Source organism: Plecotus auritus (genome assembly GCF_963455305.1).
Source record: "Plecotus auritus genome assembly, chromosome: 5".
Classification (NCBI taxonomy): domain Eukaryota; kingdom Metazoa; phylum Chordata; class Mammalia; order Chiroptera; family Vespertilionidae; genus Plecotus; species Plecotus auritus.
In genome coordinates this window covers 58,597,120-58,614,685 of record NC_137776.1, presented here as the reverse complement: position 1 = coordinate 58,614,685, position 17,566 = coordinate 58,597,120, and the positions used below count along the sequence as shown (strand labels likewise).

Here is a 17,566-nt window from a genome sequence, read left to right as displayed (position 1 = left end):
GTTCCACTGCTCTTCAGTGATGTAAGCCAGTCCTGATTTTAAGCAGGTGGTGTGTCTTAATTCGTATTCCTTTATTTTTGATTACACAAGAGTCAATTTGTGATTCAGCCCCTGGGTGGCAGTGTTTCTGGATTGACTTCCAGGTTTATCTATGGCCTCTCTAGGCAGTGTTAGAGCCTTCTTTCCCTGTGGCACTCACTACCGGTTTGTGGGAGTGGGCTGCCTCAGACTGGCTCTCAGATGGTCACTCACTGCTCCGATCCCCAGGTTCCAGAAAAACAACTTTCCCCTGCAGTCTCCCAGGGTGTCCCCAACCGGGTGATCCTATGTATTGGGCTTAGTAATCAGAAGCAAGAATTTCAAGAGGAAAAAGCCCAAGTGTGCGCACTCCGTGGCTGCGCGTAAGTCTAGGCAGCCGGCACACCCCTGAAATTCTTAGGGTGTCCCTGCACGTCAGATCAAAATGGGTTGCTTTTTAGAGAGCCCTTCTGTTAGCAGCTCTGAGGACCCCCTTCCACATTCACAGATCATGCCAGCCCCAACAGCCATGGATTTTTCTAGCACAGACTTCCCTGGTCCTCCAGCTCCCGCAAAACGCACATTCTTCTCTCCCGCTGGGACCAGAGACCTCACCTTATCCCAGGCGAAATCTGACCTTTCCGTGGTGGAGTGTAGAGCTCCTCTGAACCCATGTGTTTGTGCCAATTGGGGAGCATTGTTCTGGGACTCGCAGCTGTTCCGTGGGTGCCGCAGTTGTGGATTCTCAGGCTTCCGATAAGCTCCACTTTCCGGTTCCAGATGGCGCAGACTCCGCGTCCAAGCCCGCAGCTCTGGGAGGGGACCCAGCCGCAGTGGGGGCTGCCAGGTCAGGGGAACCCCGTCTAGCAGTCTCCCACCTTCTTCTGGAGTTCAGCTGTCCCCCAACTTGCCAACAAACACTCCTAGTGCGACCCTCAGCTGTTCTTTCTTTCTGCCCCGGGACAAGGCTCGGAACACGTCTGTCTATTCCGCCGCCATTTTTCTGTGTCGATGACCTACTTTATTCCTGCACTCCTTGTCCCCAATTTTCCCACTACCTTTCTGGTTCTCAGAAAAGCTGTGATTGTTTCATGGGCTGTACCCCTGGCAGGACTAGCTGGGGAAAGGACTGAGTAAGATATATTATTGTGGAATTATTCTTAGAACTAAACAATGAACTCTAAGGGGCCACAAGTGTTAATTTGAGAAATGTGGCTTTAAATTGTTTTTCCTTTGTCTACATCCAGATCAAATATATCTATCCTTGGAGTCCCAAACCTTTCTAAGTGTCAGTACTCAGTAGGTATGAGTAGTCTTTCTAACATTCAGACCTGAATTGTGTTGCCTGTGTTCCTTACCAAGGTACCTGGAAGAATGAGGGACCCGTTCTGAGGTTCACATTACCCTCTAGTTTCTGGGAATCCTCATGGAGCCCCTCACATGCCCCCTGGCAACTTGTTGGTGCTCCTGAGGCAGCTGCCTCCCACAGCACGGTGCCCAGGCTCACAAGGCTGCTTCACACTCCACTGCCGGAGCTGAGCACCTGCCTCCAGGTCCCATCTGAGGTTCCTGTTACCCACTGTGTTCCCTGTCTCTAGGCTTTTGTTCAACCTGCAGCCCTGGCAGGTACCTTCTCTACTGCTGCCACTCACCTCCACTCCTCAGCATGATGCTCTGCCTCCTGAACCTACAGAGCCCATCTTTCTCTTCTGTGTTCCACTCTTCTCAAAGGGGCCCCACAATAGAATTGCTTGGGCTCCAAGAATTTACTAGGTCAGACTTCAGTTTATGTAGAATTCCTTTAAGGGCTGGTTTGACGCTGTCATCATCTTTACCCAGAATCCGCATTCTCCTTTTCCTATCTGACCCTTGTTCTGAGTTATCTAACTCATGGTATCAGAGACCTTTCTATGTTATTCTTTATCATCACTTCATGGTTTTTTTTCCCCCTTAAAATTGTCTTCCATCTTATCTCCTTCCTTCCCCATTTCTCCAATCATACCAAAACCCCAACCTTGGAGATTCTGTTCCTTTTCCAGAGGCACCCAGTTAATGAAAATAGCTACTATTTGCTGAACATTTATTGAGCATATATGTTAAATATTTTAATATATTACTTCATTAATTCTCACCAACCCTAAGAAATAAGGGGACTATATACAATAGTGATATAACAAAGAACCAGGTTGAGGACAGAAGTGTCTACCAGATTGTTCTTTTCCTGGTGAAATTCTTATATGTGAAGTTAAGGCCCAATTAAATATTCACATCCTGTTACTACTGAAATCCAACCCTGGGATATTAAATGGTAACTTTGAGTGCTGAGAAAGTTACTCTACAACTATGGTATAAAAATAATAGTGTGTGCTTTCTTGTGTCCATCTGGAACTGAAACCATATATATATTTTTTATAATATATTTTATTGATTTCAGAGAGGAAGGGAGAGGGAGAGAGAGACAGAAACATCAATGATGAGAGAGAATCGTTGATTGGCTGCCTCCTGCATGCCCCCCACCGGGGATCAAGCCCGCAACCCAGGCATGTGCCCTTGGCCAGAATCGAACCTGGGACCCCTCAGTCCACAGGCTGACACCCCATCCATTGAGCCAAACCAGCCAGGGCCATATTTGGGTTTTTGAACGAATCACATAATTTTTAAAGCATGGGTTGGTTATCACTTAAAATGAGTAGTAAATTTGATCAGATCAAGCAATGACTGACCAATGACCAAGAAAGCCTCAGAGAAAAACACTGTATTATTTTTTGCCTCTATGACAAATGTATATCTGTTATTATGTCCAGTGTTTTCAATTTTCATCTAATATAATCTAATATAACAATAGAGGAATATGCAAATTAGCTAGTACACCATAAGATCACGACCGATCTACAAGTGAAGGAGAGCTACAGGAGGGTGGGGCAGTGAGCAATGAGCGGTGGAGAGCTACCAGCGGCTGTAGGCAGGGTGGCCAGCTGAGGCAAATGGCAGTGAGCTACTCGGTGCATGGATTCGTGCGCAGGGCTACTAGTTTATTTATATTTTTTTCCTCCAATTCCATCTCCTCAGTAAAAAAGTTTCCAAGATCTGACACACTTTTTTTTTTTGTTAATCTTCAACCAAGAATATTTTTTCCATGGATTTTATTTTATTATTATTTAATCTTTGTTGTTGAAAGTATTACATAGATCCTCCCTTTCCCCCCATTAACCTCTTCCAGACCATTCCTGTCCTCCTCCCCACATCCCACAGGCCCTCACCACCCCATTGTCTGTTTCCATGAGTTATGCATATATGCATACAAGTTCATTGGTTGACCTCTTCTCACCCACCCTCCCCTGCCTTTCTTCTTAGATTCAACAGTCTGTTCATGCTTTTATGTCTCTGGGTCTATTTATGCTCATCATTTGGTTCATTAGATTCCACATATAAGTGAGATCATATGATACTTATCTTTCTCTGACTGGCTTATTTCACTTAGCATAATACTCTCCAGGTCCATCCATGCTGTTGCAAATAGTAAGAGTTCTTTCTTTTCTATTGCCACATAGTATTCCATTGTGTAGATGTACCACAGTTTTTTTTATCCACTCATCTGCTGTTGGGCACTTAGGCTGTTTCCAAATCTTAGCTATTGTAAATTGCACTGCTATGAACATAGGGATGCATATATTTTTTCTGATGAGTGTTTTGGGCTTATCTCCGGTTGGACCCAGTGATCCCACTAATTTTTAGAGAGAGTGAAAGGGAGGGGGAGACACACACACAGAGAAAAACATCGCTGTGAGAGAGACACACATCTATTGCTTGCCTCTCACACACACCCCAACTGGGGCAGGGATTGAGCCTGCAACCAAAGTATGTGCCCTTGACCAGAACTGAACCTTCAACCTTCAGTTCTCAGGCCAATGCTCTAACTACTGAGCAAAACCGAAAGAAGCAGGGCAGCCATGAGGACAGCAGTGTGTGCCCTCAGCGAGGACATTGTAGGAAGAGGGAGTATCTCCCATCAGACAGTTCCGCCAGTCCTATATAATAAAGAGGTAATATGCAAATTAACCATCACACTGTCACAAGATGGCTATGACCACAGTGGAGGCGGGTTCCCATAATGGGCCATCAGCAGGGACCTGAGGCTGCATGGAGCTGGGCTGGGGTGGGGGACCTGAGGCTGCACCCCCTGCCCCGGTGCCAGGCCTGGGGACCTCAGGCCATGCCCCCCTGCCTGACGGGGCTTGACAGTGGACCTCAAGGCGCACCTCCCGCCCCGGCCCAGGCTGGGGGATCTTAGGCCGTGCCCCCACCCCAGTGCTGGCCCAGGGGACCTCAGGCCATGCCCCCAGCCTGGCAGGGCTTTATGGGGGACCTTAGTCTGTATCCCCCACCCCGGTGCCGGGCTAGGGAATCTGAGTGTGTGCCAGGGGACCTAAGGCTGCACCCCTCCCCCCCACTGGGCAGGGCTTGATGGGGGACCTGAGGCTGCATCCCCCACCTGGCGGGGCTTGACAGGGGTGGGGCCGGCCAGGTCTGGATCTTGCATGATTTCGAGGTGCACGCGGGTGGGTGGGGACTTGACTGGGTCCCACGGCACGCCCCAGACTCCTACAGGAGGAAGATTTTCATATACATTTTTACTAATTTTTTTTCATCTCTGACACTTCTATTATAAAAAAGGGCAAATAGCAATATTAAAATATTTCCTCTAATTAATTCCCTTTTAATGTGCACAAATTTCGTGCACCAGGCCACTAGTTTAACATAAAACAGCAGAGTTTCCAGAAAATACTGGTATGGTTATGAAAGTCTTTGCTGCTAAGAGGAGATTCCTTGACATGCTAAGACCCCTACCTGCAAAACATGAGAAACTTCCACCTAGAACCCAGAGTTTTGAACTTCACTCATGGGTTCATAGAGGCAGTCCTACAAAACACCTGACTTAAAGGGTGGTAGGCAAGGCTATAGAATGAGAACTGAGCCGGACATGCCCCACACTGATTCTCCAGCTCACTAACTTTGTTGGTTAGAGTCCAATGCCCTGAAAGGGCCTTTATTTTATAGCTAGATTTTATCATAACCATGTAGTAACCCTGCAGTTAAGCCTTCATGGCTCAGTGCTAATCCATTACTACATCTAGAAAAGCAACTCCAGGACATGTCCTACCAGGGGCAGATGAGTAGTAGCACCTTCCTTTGCATACAGAGGAAGGGACAGAGCAGAAGGTGGACCCAATCAGAGACATTCAATATAGAACAGTGGTTAAGACTGAGGGCTTTGGAGGGAGATATGCTCATAGTTGATACTCAATACATGGTGAATTTTATCATTGTTATGTCTTCAGGGTTTATAAGTCAGTGTAGCATAATGGTTAAGGGCATGGATTTCAGATCCACATTGCTTGGATTCAAATCCTAGCTTCAAAGCTTGCTAGATGTGTGATCTGGGTAAGTTACTTAACATATCTGTGCCTCAGTTTTCTCATTTATAAAGTAGGAGATAATAATGCCACCCTGTAGGTTGGTTATGAGCTCTAAATGAATTCGATTTTATAAAGCACTTGGAACAATAGGTGTTACCTATTTTTACTAACAATTAAAGCTATTTAATGCCAGTAAAATGAGAAAGAAGTGATACATGTGTATAGTAAGATACACTTATTTATATTAATAGATATAAATAAATAAATAATAGATATAAATAAGTCTAGTAACATACGTAGGTTAAAATCCTATATAATAAAAGGGTAATATGCAAATCGACCGAATGGCAGAACGACCGAGTGCTGCTCAGCCACAAGCTGGGCTGACAGCTGGTGAGTGCAGCGGAGGTGGCGGGAGCCTCTCCTGCCTCAGCAGCCATTGGACATCCCCTGAGGGCTCCTGGACTGCGAAATGGCGCAGGCTGGCTGAGGGACCCCCCCCCCCTAGGTGCACAAATGTCATGCACCGGGCCTCTAGTAAGAAATATGTGTGTGTGTGTGCTTGTATGTACTCACACATATCTATATTAAGTATAGCAAAGCCGACTGGATGGAAAAAAAATGAACATAGTGACATTTTACCAAGTCAGATATTGACAAACAATGGAGTTTCATGATGCACTATCTTTAGATGTTGACCTGCAACAGCGTTGGTTGCTATGCAAGGAACATGAAAGTAAACACATTTCTGGCTGAAAGAGCAAATACTATCTGAACAGTAAGTTTCCTAATAAAACATGACCTAGAAATTACAAAGGTCAGATTGAAATTTCAAACTGAACTAGAACCACTCATAAAGTCTTAAAGTCGTTAATCACACCCGATAACGTGTGTGGGCCGAATGTATGCTTTCCAGGGTCTGGTTTATCTTAGGACCTGGCTCCAGGACAAGCTTAGGAGATGAAAAACTTCTGGGGTGCTCATGCTGCTCTCTCTTTGTTGGTTGTGCAGCCAAGTGGGAGAGAACAGTGGGTCAAGTTTTCCAACCTTTGATTCACGTTTTAGATGTTTCCAATGCACCGAGAAACAGCATTTAATGCCCGGGTTTCACAATCCAAAGAATGAATGTTTCACCATCCAAAGAATGAATGTCTTGGCCCTAATGGTGTGCCCAACCTACTGGTTGCAAAAGCCTCATCCAGAATATCAGGCATCTAGTTCTACAACATCCTAGTCCAAAGTCCAAAATCCAATATCCTAACTTCTTAAAAGAGCTACTTCAGTTTTTTTTGGTTTTTGTTTTTTTAACTTTTTAGTTGTGTTGACTTGAGTCTGTTGCAGTATAATTAAATTTAACAGGAGGGAAATTTCTATCACATTTCATTCAATCTCTGTTTCACATTCTCTCTAAATAAGGATTTTTTTTCCCCATTTAGATTCCCATAAGGTGAGGATGCTACAAAAGTGTTATGAATCATGAACATTTAAATAAATTTGCTCTTTTGAGAGGTCCATGTTCACCTGTAGTGAAAAAGGTTATTGGTGAGATTGCTTCTCTAGTATCGTGTCCCTTCAAGAAGTATTAGAAGGATGCGTGTAGAGAGATGAAGGAGAGAGAAATTGGAGGACTCTGGGTTGCTTTGGGAAGATTTAGTGTCTGCCATTTGGGGGATTTCATGGGAGTATTTCAGGGCACAATTGTTTCTTGTGTTGAGGAATCTTAAAGGGGAATCAGGACCAAATTAAATATACCATGTAAAGTCTCAGTTGAAACCTCCTGGAGCTTGGCCTTCTCACCCCCAATATGTTTTTATTGATTTTTAGAGAGAGGAAGGGAGAGGGATAAATAGAAACATCGATGAGAGAGAAACATCATCGATTGGCTGCCTCCTGCATGTCCCCTATGGGGGGATAGAGCCCGCAACCTGGCATGTGCCTTGACAGGAAATCGAACAGTGATCTCTTGGTTGGGGAGTCAACACTCAACCACTGAGCAACACTGGCTGGGCCTCACTCTTATCTCGAAGCCCTCAGGCTGCAGGCCCAAAAGGATGAGGACATTTGCATGAACAGCCAATCACCCCCACCCCATCTATCTCATTCTCAATAACACCCATACATAGTTGCTACCCCAAAGACTGTTTCTTTTTCCTTCCCACATTTTGCAATCTTTCCTGGCTCTCCCCCAGGTAAACTCTTTTGTTTCCCCTTCCCTAATTGGCTCAGTGCTTTTCTGTTCAGGTCAACTTACCCTGGCATTCCTCTTTTCAAATTTATGTTTCATTATAATCCAGATCAGCTGCCACTCTGGACTTTGGCACAGGACTTGATGTGGCCCCCCAACCCCTAGGGAGTGAAGTGGAAGCAGAGGCTTTCCTACCAAGGGGACTGGGTGAATCAGTGCTGGGGTGACTCCCAGCTTAGACCTAGGAGACAGGCAGGGCCAAGTGGATCTGGGATGTGGATAAACTGAACCCAGTACTCTGGTAACATGCATGTAATTGTTATTATCTTCTCTTCCATTTGGGAGTATGGGAGCTGCTTATTTTGCTCATTGCTGTGTGCATAAGCCCAAGAATAGAGTCTGGCATATACTAGATACTTAAAAATACTGAGTGAATGGCTTTATTGAGCCCCTACTGGGTGTCAGGTATTGTTAGAGTTCCTAAAAGAGACAGGCATTGGCACCATTTTACAGATGGAAAAATAAAGGAACTTTGAGGAACTTCGTGTTCCTCAAAATGGGGGCGGTTTGTGGATTTCCAGACCTCAAGCCTTAGTGTGTTTCAGCACAAAATTACCCTTGACCGGACTTTCTCTTTCCTTTTGTAAGGAATAGGCCTTTCTAAGACATGACTTTTTCTAGGCTGACTTTTTCGTTAGTATTTGGCCTATCTCTGTGTTTTGTTTTGTTTTTCTTCTGATTAGGAAAATGAGCATGGCACCATGGAATCTGCCAAATGGATGTCCAGAAAAATGGCAGTACCTGCCTGCATTAGTACACTAGGGCTGCCATGCAAAGCACCACAGTATGGATGGCTCAAACAACAGAAATGCAGTTGCCCACAGTTCTGGAGGCTGGAAGTCCCATATCAAGGCACTGGCTTCTGCGGAGGCCTCTTTCGTTGGCTTGCCGATGGCTGTCTTCCCCCGGTGCCTCTGTGTGGTCTTCCCTCTGGGCACTTCTGTGTCCTAATCTCTTTTTCTTATATAGGTGCCAATCACAACAGATCAGGGCCCAACCTGATGATCTCATTTTAACTTAATTACCTCTTTAAATACCATATGACCAAACGCAGTCACATTCTGAGGTGCTGGGGGTTAGTTTAAAACTTTCATATGAAAGTATACGAGTTTTAGGGTGGGGACCATAATTCAACCCATAACATTAACCCTATTTTCACAAAATATGCAGTAATGTCCAGGCCTGTTTTAAAAGGCCTCATAATGGTAGTGTTATAACCAGGCAGCAAATTACGGCCTGTTTTCTGCTGTCTCTTGCGTCCCGTGGCTGCCTCTTTCTGCTCTTCTCCTTGGCCCCAGTCAGATCAGCAAGGCGGTCAGGGCAGGTCACACAGGGATCCAGAAATCCAAGAAGGGGGTTTTGTACCAAGTAAATAAAAGGAATTATCAACCATCTATGGCTCATTGTTTAAATTACCATATTTATTTATGTCAACACAAAATACAATAAAACAACTTACAAAACCCATCTTATCTTCATGTAACATAACTCTTCAGTGAACAGAAGTACTACTGTTAATGTTTTGGCCTTCTCAAGGTCCAGCCCTGGGTCAAAACAGTATTCAGACAAATAGCAAAATCTTCTCTATATATACACAGGAGGAAAACTTATATTTTCTAAAATCCCATTCCAGTAATAATACAGAAATGTCACATGTCGAGGTGAATACTATGATTGTGCCATCAGAATTGCAACTTCCTTGTTGCTCTAGATTTCCCCAGACCTTGGGCTTCAGTCGGGAAGTAGGGGGCACATCCGCCCTTCAGGTTTCCAAGGTGATTGCTTAGTAATTGTTTACTATAGCTGTGTACTCCACAAGTGTGAGATTTACCTGAGTTATTAAGAAACCAGAAATAAACAGTCTCCAAGTAATCAGTGTGTACAGATCTACCTGTAAGACTGATGAGATTTACCATAGAGAAATCTGCTCCAATTCAGTGGATAAGCGTGAAGCCTCCATTACAGAATGAACTCTCCACGTAGCGAAAGACTTCACATTGTAATTTACTCAAAGGTATTAAACATGGCACAAAAGTACAAGACTTCACCTGTAATGCAGTAGTCTAAATGCTGTATGTTCTGTCCAGCAAATGAGAGTTGCTGCTTAACTCACAAGATCTTTCTATCATTTCACTGACGAAGGAGTCAGCCTCATGCTGTGGAAAGAAGACATGGTTTGGAGCTAGAAGGTCTGGATCGTGGACCAGTTCTACTTACTCTCTGAACCCTAGTTTCCTTACGAGGATCAGAGGAGAAGAACGTGCTTTGTAAAGTAGTATTTACTGTAAGAAATGTTATTCTGCAATGTCCATCTCTTCAGTCAATTTAAGGATCCTTAATCACCCCCATGTATTTTGCAAGTAAAATCTTACTTTTTAAAGTAAATATATCATGCATATTTACCATATGCAGCTGAAATGTCAAGTTAGGTTATGCAAGTGGGAAAAGAATATAGGTAAGGAAACCCATTACGCACGAGAGACTTTTGTACTCTCGATGTGCTTGATTTAAAACCACTTAAAATGTTGTTCCTTTTGTAATATGGGAGCTCTTGTTGAATAAACTAACCATTTAAAGTAATTCTTTAACAAGAAATTAAAACTTTCATATGGCAATTACAGGGGTTAGAAGACTGTGAAACTGAGTAAAATGGATTGAGAAATTTGGGAGAAGCAATAGTTTGAAGACTCAGAAGGAAGAGGGGATCTGAGTGTAGAAGTTTATTTTGGGGTAAGTAACTGAAAATAATCTAAATGATAAGCTTGTTATTTTTGTGTGTTTTTTACTGGCGACTTCCTAAAGTTATAAATTATTTCTTCCTCATCTGTAAAACAAATAAAACACTTATTTGTGTATCTGACTTTTAGGTTCAGACAAATTCACAGTAATTAACACTTAATTTTCATTCTTACATTTGGGATTTCTTTAGAGAATTGCATTCTTTCAGCTGAAGTAAAATCAGAATCTCTTAGACAAAAAAATAAAATAAATAAATAAAATCCTCCGTTAGGAAAGGCACATTTACTAAAAGTTTGGAATAAGTTGGCGAATGTGCATATGTAAGGGGGATAAATGGGCCTTGTGACTTGGCTGAGACAAAGACCTCAGGTAGCTATATTCCGGATACAAATGAGATTCTAATTTCAAACATTTTTCAAATGCAGATCAAGCTCCCATGAATCATTCTGATGATTTTTTGAGGCATTAATGCAACAGAGTGAGTATTCCTCAAATGATCCCCAAAGTCACCCCTTTGCTAAGGTACTTCTCTTCTTATTTTGAACCTGCCAACATAGTCTCTAACCTTCATACAGAGAAAGACTGATTTCCAAATGACCTATTATTATCTTAAACCAAGTTCATTTTGAAGCAACAAAGAAAGAAAAACTAAGCAGTGCATTAACATTTCATATCAGTAAAACAGACATTTTTCGTGCATGAAGTAGTTCTATCCATCCGTGGAAAGGTCCACCTTTTGTTTTTCCCTGTGTTTATAGGTTACATTTTTAAAGGTGCTGGTGGAGCCTCTATACAGTGGATTGGTTCCCTAAAAATAAAAAGGATGTTCAAATGAAAGTATGTACATTTTGTTATTACACTGTTTTAACATATCTAAATAATTCCATTGTACATTACCTATTGGAAAAAGAGAGTCAGTCTCAATCTTGAAAGCCATTTGAATAATTTTGATGTTATACTTTTAATATTTTAAAATTAATACATCTTCATTTTATTTTTTAATATGCAGAACTAGCCCCATATGTGTATTCTAAAAATCTTACCCTTTTTGGAAATGCACTACTTTATTGATAGAAAACAAGACTTTAGCTGTACTGAAAACAGTGCCCAGTTCATAGTAAGCACTCGGTTATTTATTGAATGAATAGAATGAACCAATAGATGACTCAAAGTAAAATGTAAAGTAAAAAACGAAAAAAGTGAGCATACAAAGATGAATGACACAGTAGTACCTGCCTTTAAAAAATGTGGCCCAGCCACGTGTGGCTCAGCAGTTGAGCGTCGACCCAGGAACCAGGAGGTCACAGGTTTGATTCCTGGTCAGGACACAAGCCCGGGTTGCAGGCTTGGTCCCCAGTGTGGGGCATGCAGGAGGCAGCCAATCAGTGATTCTCTGTCATCACTGAATTTTCTATCTCTCTCTCCCTCTCCCTTCCTCTCTGAAATCAATAAAAATATATTTAAATTAAAAAAGAAGAAGAAGAAATGTGTTTCTGGGTAGGCTGGTGTGGCTCAATGGTTGAGCGTCAACCTGTGAACCAGGAGGTCACAGTTTGATCCCCCGTCAGGCCATATGCCCTGGTTGTGGGCTTGATCCCCAGTGTGGGGCATGCAGGAGGCAGCTGATCAATGATTCTCTCTCATCATTGATGTTTCTGTCTCTCTCTCCCTCTCCCTTCCTCTCTGAAATCAATAAAAATAGATATATTAAAAAAAAAAAAAAAAAAGGAAATGTGTTTCTGGTGAGAGGCATCAAACAAAGGCACAAATAATTTGCTAAAATGAGGTCAAAATTCAGAAATAGGAGTGGCTAGCTGCTTGGGAGAAGCAGGGAAAGATTCCCAGGACAGTGACTGCCTGCTCTGGCTGGAGAAAGAACCAGGCAGCTTTTGTTATCTAGTGTTTGAATCAGGATCACAAGTTGGGTGTTTGCGACACTGCACTCGTGAAGGAGCACAGGTCCCAAGGCAGGTTGGGCAAGATGCGTATGCCCTTGGGGCAGTGAGAGGTGGGGTACTGATGCCTGGATCATCCAGCTGTGCTGTTTGGGCTGTATGTTTCCAGGGGCTGTCACCAGGACCAGAAGGACCAAGGCTTTCTAGGTGTTTAAAGAAATGCCACGCTTGTTCCTTCTATTTCTCTTCTTTGGTTTAACTGCTCCTGGCAGGCACAAGATGTCTGGGTAAGGCACAGTCTCTTTTCTCCTTCTTTCCAAGATTGACCACAGAGGCTCAGGTGTCAGACAGCCTGGGTTCAAATCCAGCAGCACTGTGTGACCTTACTTAAGCAACTCCAAGCCTTGGTGTCCTTATCTATAAGAGAGATTGCCAAAATGCCTACCTTATCTACGAGGTAATGTACTTTAGCACAGTGCCTGGCAGACAGTTCCCAGTAAATGCTGCCTCTTCTTATTAGCTCTAACTTAGAGCTCTTTCTATTTGGAACTTGCTTTCCTTTTATGTCCTGGAGAGTGTAATAAAGATATTTTCCCCCAGGGTTTTGGTACTCTTAACATTCCCAAGCCTATTTCTGAGTATGCATGGAGTCCAGATATCATCTTGGAGCCTCCAAATTGCTAAATCTTATACTTTGGTCTCCTTATTTCATGAACTGTAGAAATGGTAGCAATTTCCAATCATAGATCTGAAAAAACATGATTATATTGGCTTTCTAAGTACATTTTCCTCAGCTCTTAGAAGACCTCAATAAAATGAAAAATACTCCCTGGTCTCTCCCACCTGTTGCCCTTGGATTCACCACAGTGTCTTCATTTTGAGGAGGAATAACACTTGCACCTGTTTCTCTGTTGCCCAGAGCCAGTGGTCTGACCCCAGACTGAGTAACATGTCACTTTTGCTCAGGCCTTTGGAGTGAGATGCTATCTCAGTCATGAGGGCAAACAGAAAAGAGGCTCTTTGGTGGTGGATGATGAGTGAAGGCTAAGTCACTTGGAAATGCACTACTTTATTGATAGAAAACAAGACTTCAGCTGTACTGAAGATAAAAGCTATCTAATGAACCTCTGCTCCTATAGTCTCTGCTCCTGAGGTCAACCTGGATAAACCTGAGGGCCCTCCAGTTCTTACTTCGTTCGGCTTCCATAAGAACTTGAAATTTGGAGGGTGACGAGCATACTAATGTGTTCTTAGATGCAGGTAGAGTATTATTTGCAAACAAAAACATGGAATTCTATTAAGTTTAAGAGACTATATGCTATTCAGTTTAAGTTGGTTACAGAAGAATAAGAAATGAAATGAAGAGGAAAGACAGAAAAAATAAAAAGGGCAGGGTGAGGATAATGAGTAGGGGCACCGGCCTGGAGGAAGAGAGTGGCTTAGGGAGAAGGCAAGGTACTCTGAAATTCAGAGTAAATGGCTATGAGAAGGGCCAGCTTGGATCAGCGAAGGGCGAGGAACTCTCTTGGGGGCCCTATCCCATATCATGTCAAACAAATTGAAATTCATCCCATCTCACTCTAAATGTCATTTATATGCACTACAAAGGAGATGATGAGTTGCGATTGATTGATTGATTATACAATGCTATTTTGTAAACACTTAGTTGAATGTGTAATTTTGATTGTGTGGTTTTCATTCTATATATTTTTAAGCAACTTCATTTATTCAGGCCTATAATATTTTGGGAGTCTTTTGCAAAGCTAATTGTAGGGCCTGGGCACGCTAATAGGTGATGGTGGATAAAGCAGACCCCACTGTAGTAGGAGGGTAAGGTGGAAGTTTAAAAGAAAGAGCAAGTATATATTGGGGAGAAGAGAGTGTTCCCTGCCCTCAACTGATGCTCAGAGCTCAGCAGAATGAGCTCAACCCGGGTTTTGTTGACAGCAAGAAATGTGACAATGTCTGACATTGCCTCTTCTAGTGCCATGCAGGTGGCAACTTCCCACAAAAGATTTTCAGCTGAGACACAGGCTGTGTCTGGTTCCATTTCAGGTGAGTCTGCAACTCCTTCTCTTGACAAGGTTGTGTTTCCCCCAACCATCTGGGGTGACTAGGCTAATCCCCCCAGGCATCTGGGGGTACTAATTTAGGCTGTGGATTCTGCAAATGCAACGGCACATTTTTAGAGCTTGAAAAAGTGGTAATAAGAAAGCTCTCTGTCATGACCCACAGCTCTCTTAATGATTGCCTAACTGCCAAACGCAGACCTGATTTGTTTAGTACAGTACAAAATCAATCCATGACTGCTAGAAATGTCAGACTGAACATTCTTTGCCTCTAGTTAATGACTTGTCATCCTAGGAAAAAAAAATGTCTAATCAAAGATGAATTTAAATATCTCCCTGTTTTCATAAAGAATGTGGATGTGGGCATTATTTTTAAAAGTAGTAAAAGGTAACCTTTCTTTATGGCTATGATGACATGTTCCAGGAGGCAAGAATGAAACTCTTTTTCATCCTCAGCTCTGTCACCTTTGGAGTCAGGAGACCCAACTACCTCTGCAGTATATGGAGGTCCCCTGGGTTTTGAAGACCAGTCAAATTCAATTCTTCAAGAAGAAATATATTTTTAATAAAAACAGAATAAAATTGAAGATCACAAAATGGATGCACTGAGCAACATTTTTTCCAATAGGATATATTAGTGAAATTTGAGTTGAATTACTTGAGTTAAATCTCTTTTGCATCCAAGTGAATAATTATTATCCAGTCATTATCTAGTCAAGAACATCAAACATTTGTTATTCAAAGAAACTCAGTTTAACAAGGGAATAACATTTTTCATTCATGCTTTAATCTGTATAATGCGTATTTTTGTTCCATATTAGATGTAGAAATGGCAAAATTTTAGCATTTGAATTTCAGTCATGTTCTACATCTTAAGAGAAAACAATTCATGTTTTTGGGAAATTAACTATTAATTAAAATGTTATTTTAAAAGCATGTCAGTAATCATGCTTTTGTATGAGAACATTAAAATGTGCTGCTTGGTAGATAGATATCACATAATAGCCCAAGTGCTTATTCATGGAACACCTGCTTATTATTTCCCAGAGTGTCAAGGCTGTGCTTGGAAGAAGAGGCTGCAGTTGGGATCAATACTTGGAGAAATCTCTTAACCGCTCAGAGCCTCAGTTTCCTTACATTCAAATTGGGAATATGAAGATGATTTCATGGGGCTGGTGGTTATTAAACTAACTGCTGCTGTCGTGTTGTTGTTGTTTTTTATGCCAACTTAACGACATTCTTTTGTCTGGTTGCCCTTCTAACCATTGCCAGGCATTTGCTTGATAGTTTGTAGGAGTTAAATCAGCAATGGCCAGGGGATCAGGTTATGTTAACTGCCCCAATACTTTGGCCTCAAGTTCTAAGTCACCAAACTAACCTGTAGGTTACATTTGACTTTGTTATGGATGGATAAACTATATACTCAATGCAAACCCACAATTTACTTTACGAAAAGGTTTTTTTTTTTAAATTATGAAAAATCCATACATATACAAAAGAAGATATAAGCTGTCTAATGAACCTCTGTAGACCTATTGCCCAGCTTCAACAATTTTCAAAATTTTGCCACACTTACTTCAACTATCACTCACTTTCTCTCTCTCTCTTTTGGCTGAATGATTTCAGGACAAACCAGGCTTCATTTTCATTCACCCCAAAATCTGGATTATTTTTTTAGCAAAGTCATCATGCCATTATCAAACCTAATTAAATTAATCACAATATGTTGCTATCATTTTAATACCCAGTCTATATTAACCTTTTCCCAGTTGTAAAAAAAAAAAACCACGTATTTTTTTTTTTGACTATTCAAATCAGGATCAAAATAAGATCCATACATTTCATTTGGTTGTTATGTATAAAGGCATTTTTAATGGGAAGATCAAGTATGTAAATTGTTCTATTGGTCCTTTGTCCTGCACCATATAATATGATTATTTTAAAATAACTACATAATATATAAACATCCCTTATCAAGATAAATTTATCCAAAACAGAAGATTCCATTTGCTCTAGGAATTGAAGATATCACTAAAAACTTAAAGAAAAAAGTGTTTGTAACACCAATTAATCTGGGCCGATGAACCCTCAGGAGCATTGTGTTGGCTTGTATTTTCTCCTGTGATATTACTGTTTTTAGAATCAGCAATGTAAGATAATTGCTATTAGATAGCTGGACACACCATTAGAGATAGATGAAATTAAAACCATGAAATTGTTTCTCTGGGCCTCTAGAAATGTAACCATCTCTCCTGTGGAAAAGAAACACACAAAATTGGAGTCCTGGTTTGTGTTTGCTTACTGTAAAGAGGGGACACATAAATTTTATCTATTGAGTATGTATATTTAAAGGTTGATACTTTTGGGATTGTTTTTTTTTCAGGTAGCTGTTTGAAATTTATGATATTCGGAAAACTGGATGGTATTTAAAAACTCTTCTCAACTTTGCTTTGTAACCTATTTTGAGTAATGTATATTTCCATGGTAATTGGCATGAACTGTCTAGTACTCATGACTCTTATTCCATTAGTTATAACATAAACGTTTATGGAAATGTGTACACACAGCACCTATGCTTTATCAAATGGGGCCTGATGGGTCCTCCTGGTGGTGAGAAATAAAATATATGTCCTTAAGCAGCTACTAATAAGTAAGGAGACTCTTCAGTGTGGGGAAATCCCCCACTGTACTGAGAGACAAATGCTTGCTATGAGGACCGCCTGGGACCCACTTAGTGGACAGAGGTTCCTTTGTCTCCAAGGCAGAACAGAAGTCAAAGCTGTTGAGGACATGGTGAGAGGAGCAAAGAAAGAGCATGACGTTCTAACTCTCTTTTAGAGCAGAAGAAAGCTGACTTCCCATTTCTTCTACAAGACACTTTCTCCCCTAGACAAGGAGTAGCCCCTACATGTTCACATACCGTTTGCCACTTGGCCTTTGACCTTTCTGCTTCAAATTTGGCAACTTCTTTGCGATCATGAAATGACACAAGCAGCTTCCAAATGCACAGTAAGACAACCCCAATGAGAAGAATAGCCAGTGAAACCCCCAACATGATCATGGGAATGTTTGGTGGTTTTGGACAGTCTGTGGGAACAAAGAAAATTATATTAAGAAGATGGTACAATTAACATTTTGATAAACATTTGTTATTAAGTTTTCCAACCATATTTTTCTCTAGTA

At 41.7% G+C, this 17,566-nt stretch overlaps 1 protein-coding gene across 2 annotated transcripts in view; it reads right to left on the bottom strand.

The window, feature by feature from the left end:
• Positions 1–9,081: 9,081 nt before the first annotated feature.
• The window catches only part of ITGB6 (integrin subunit beta 6), a 132,151-nt gene continuing 123,666 nt past the window's right edge, over positions 9,082–17,566 (bottom strand). For both annotated transcript variants that reach the window (XM_080669081.1, XM_080669082.1), the window contains 2 exons: positions 17,304–17,470; positions 9,082–11,227 (listed from right to left, as the gene is read on the bottom strand). In XM_080669081.1, coding sequence (XP_080525207.1) covers positions 11,129–11,227; positions 17,304–17,470 — 266 coding nt within the window. In that variant the 3' untranslated portion in view covers positions 9,082–11,128. The remainder of the gene's footprint in view (positions 11,228–17,303; positions 17,471–17,566) is intronic.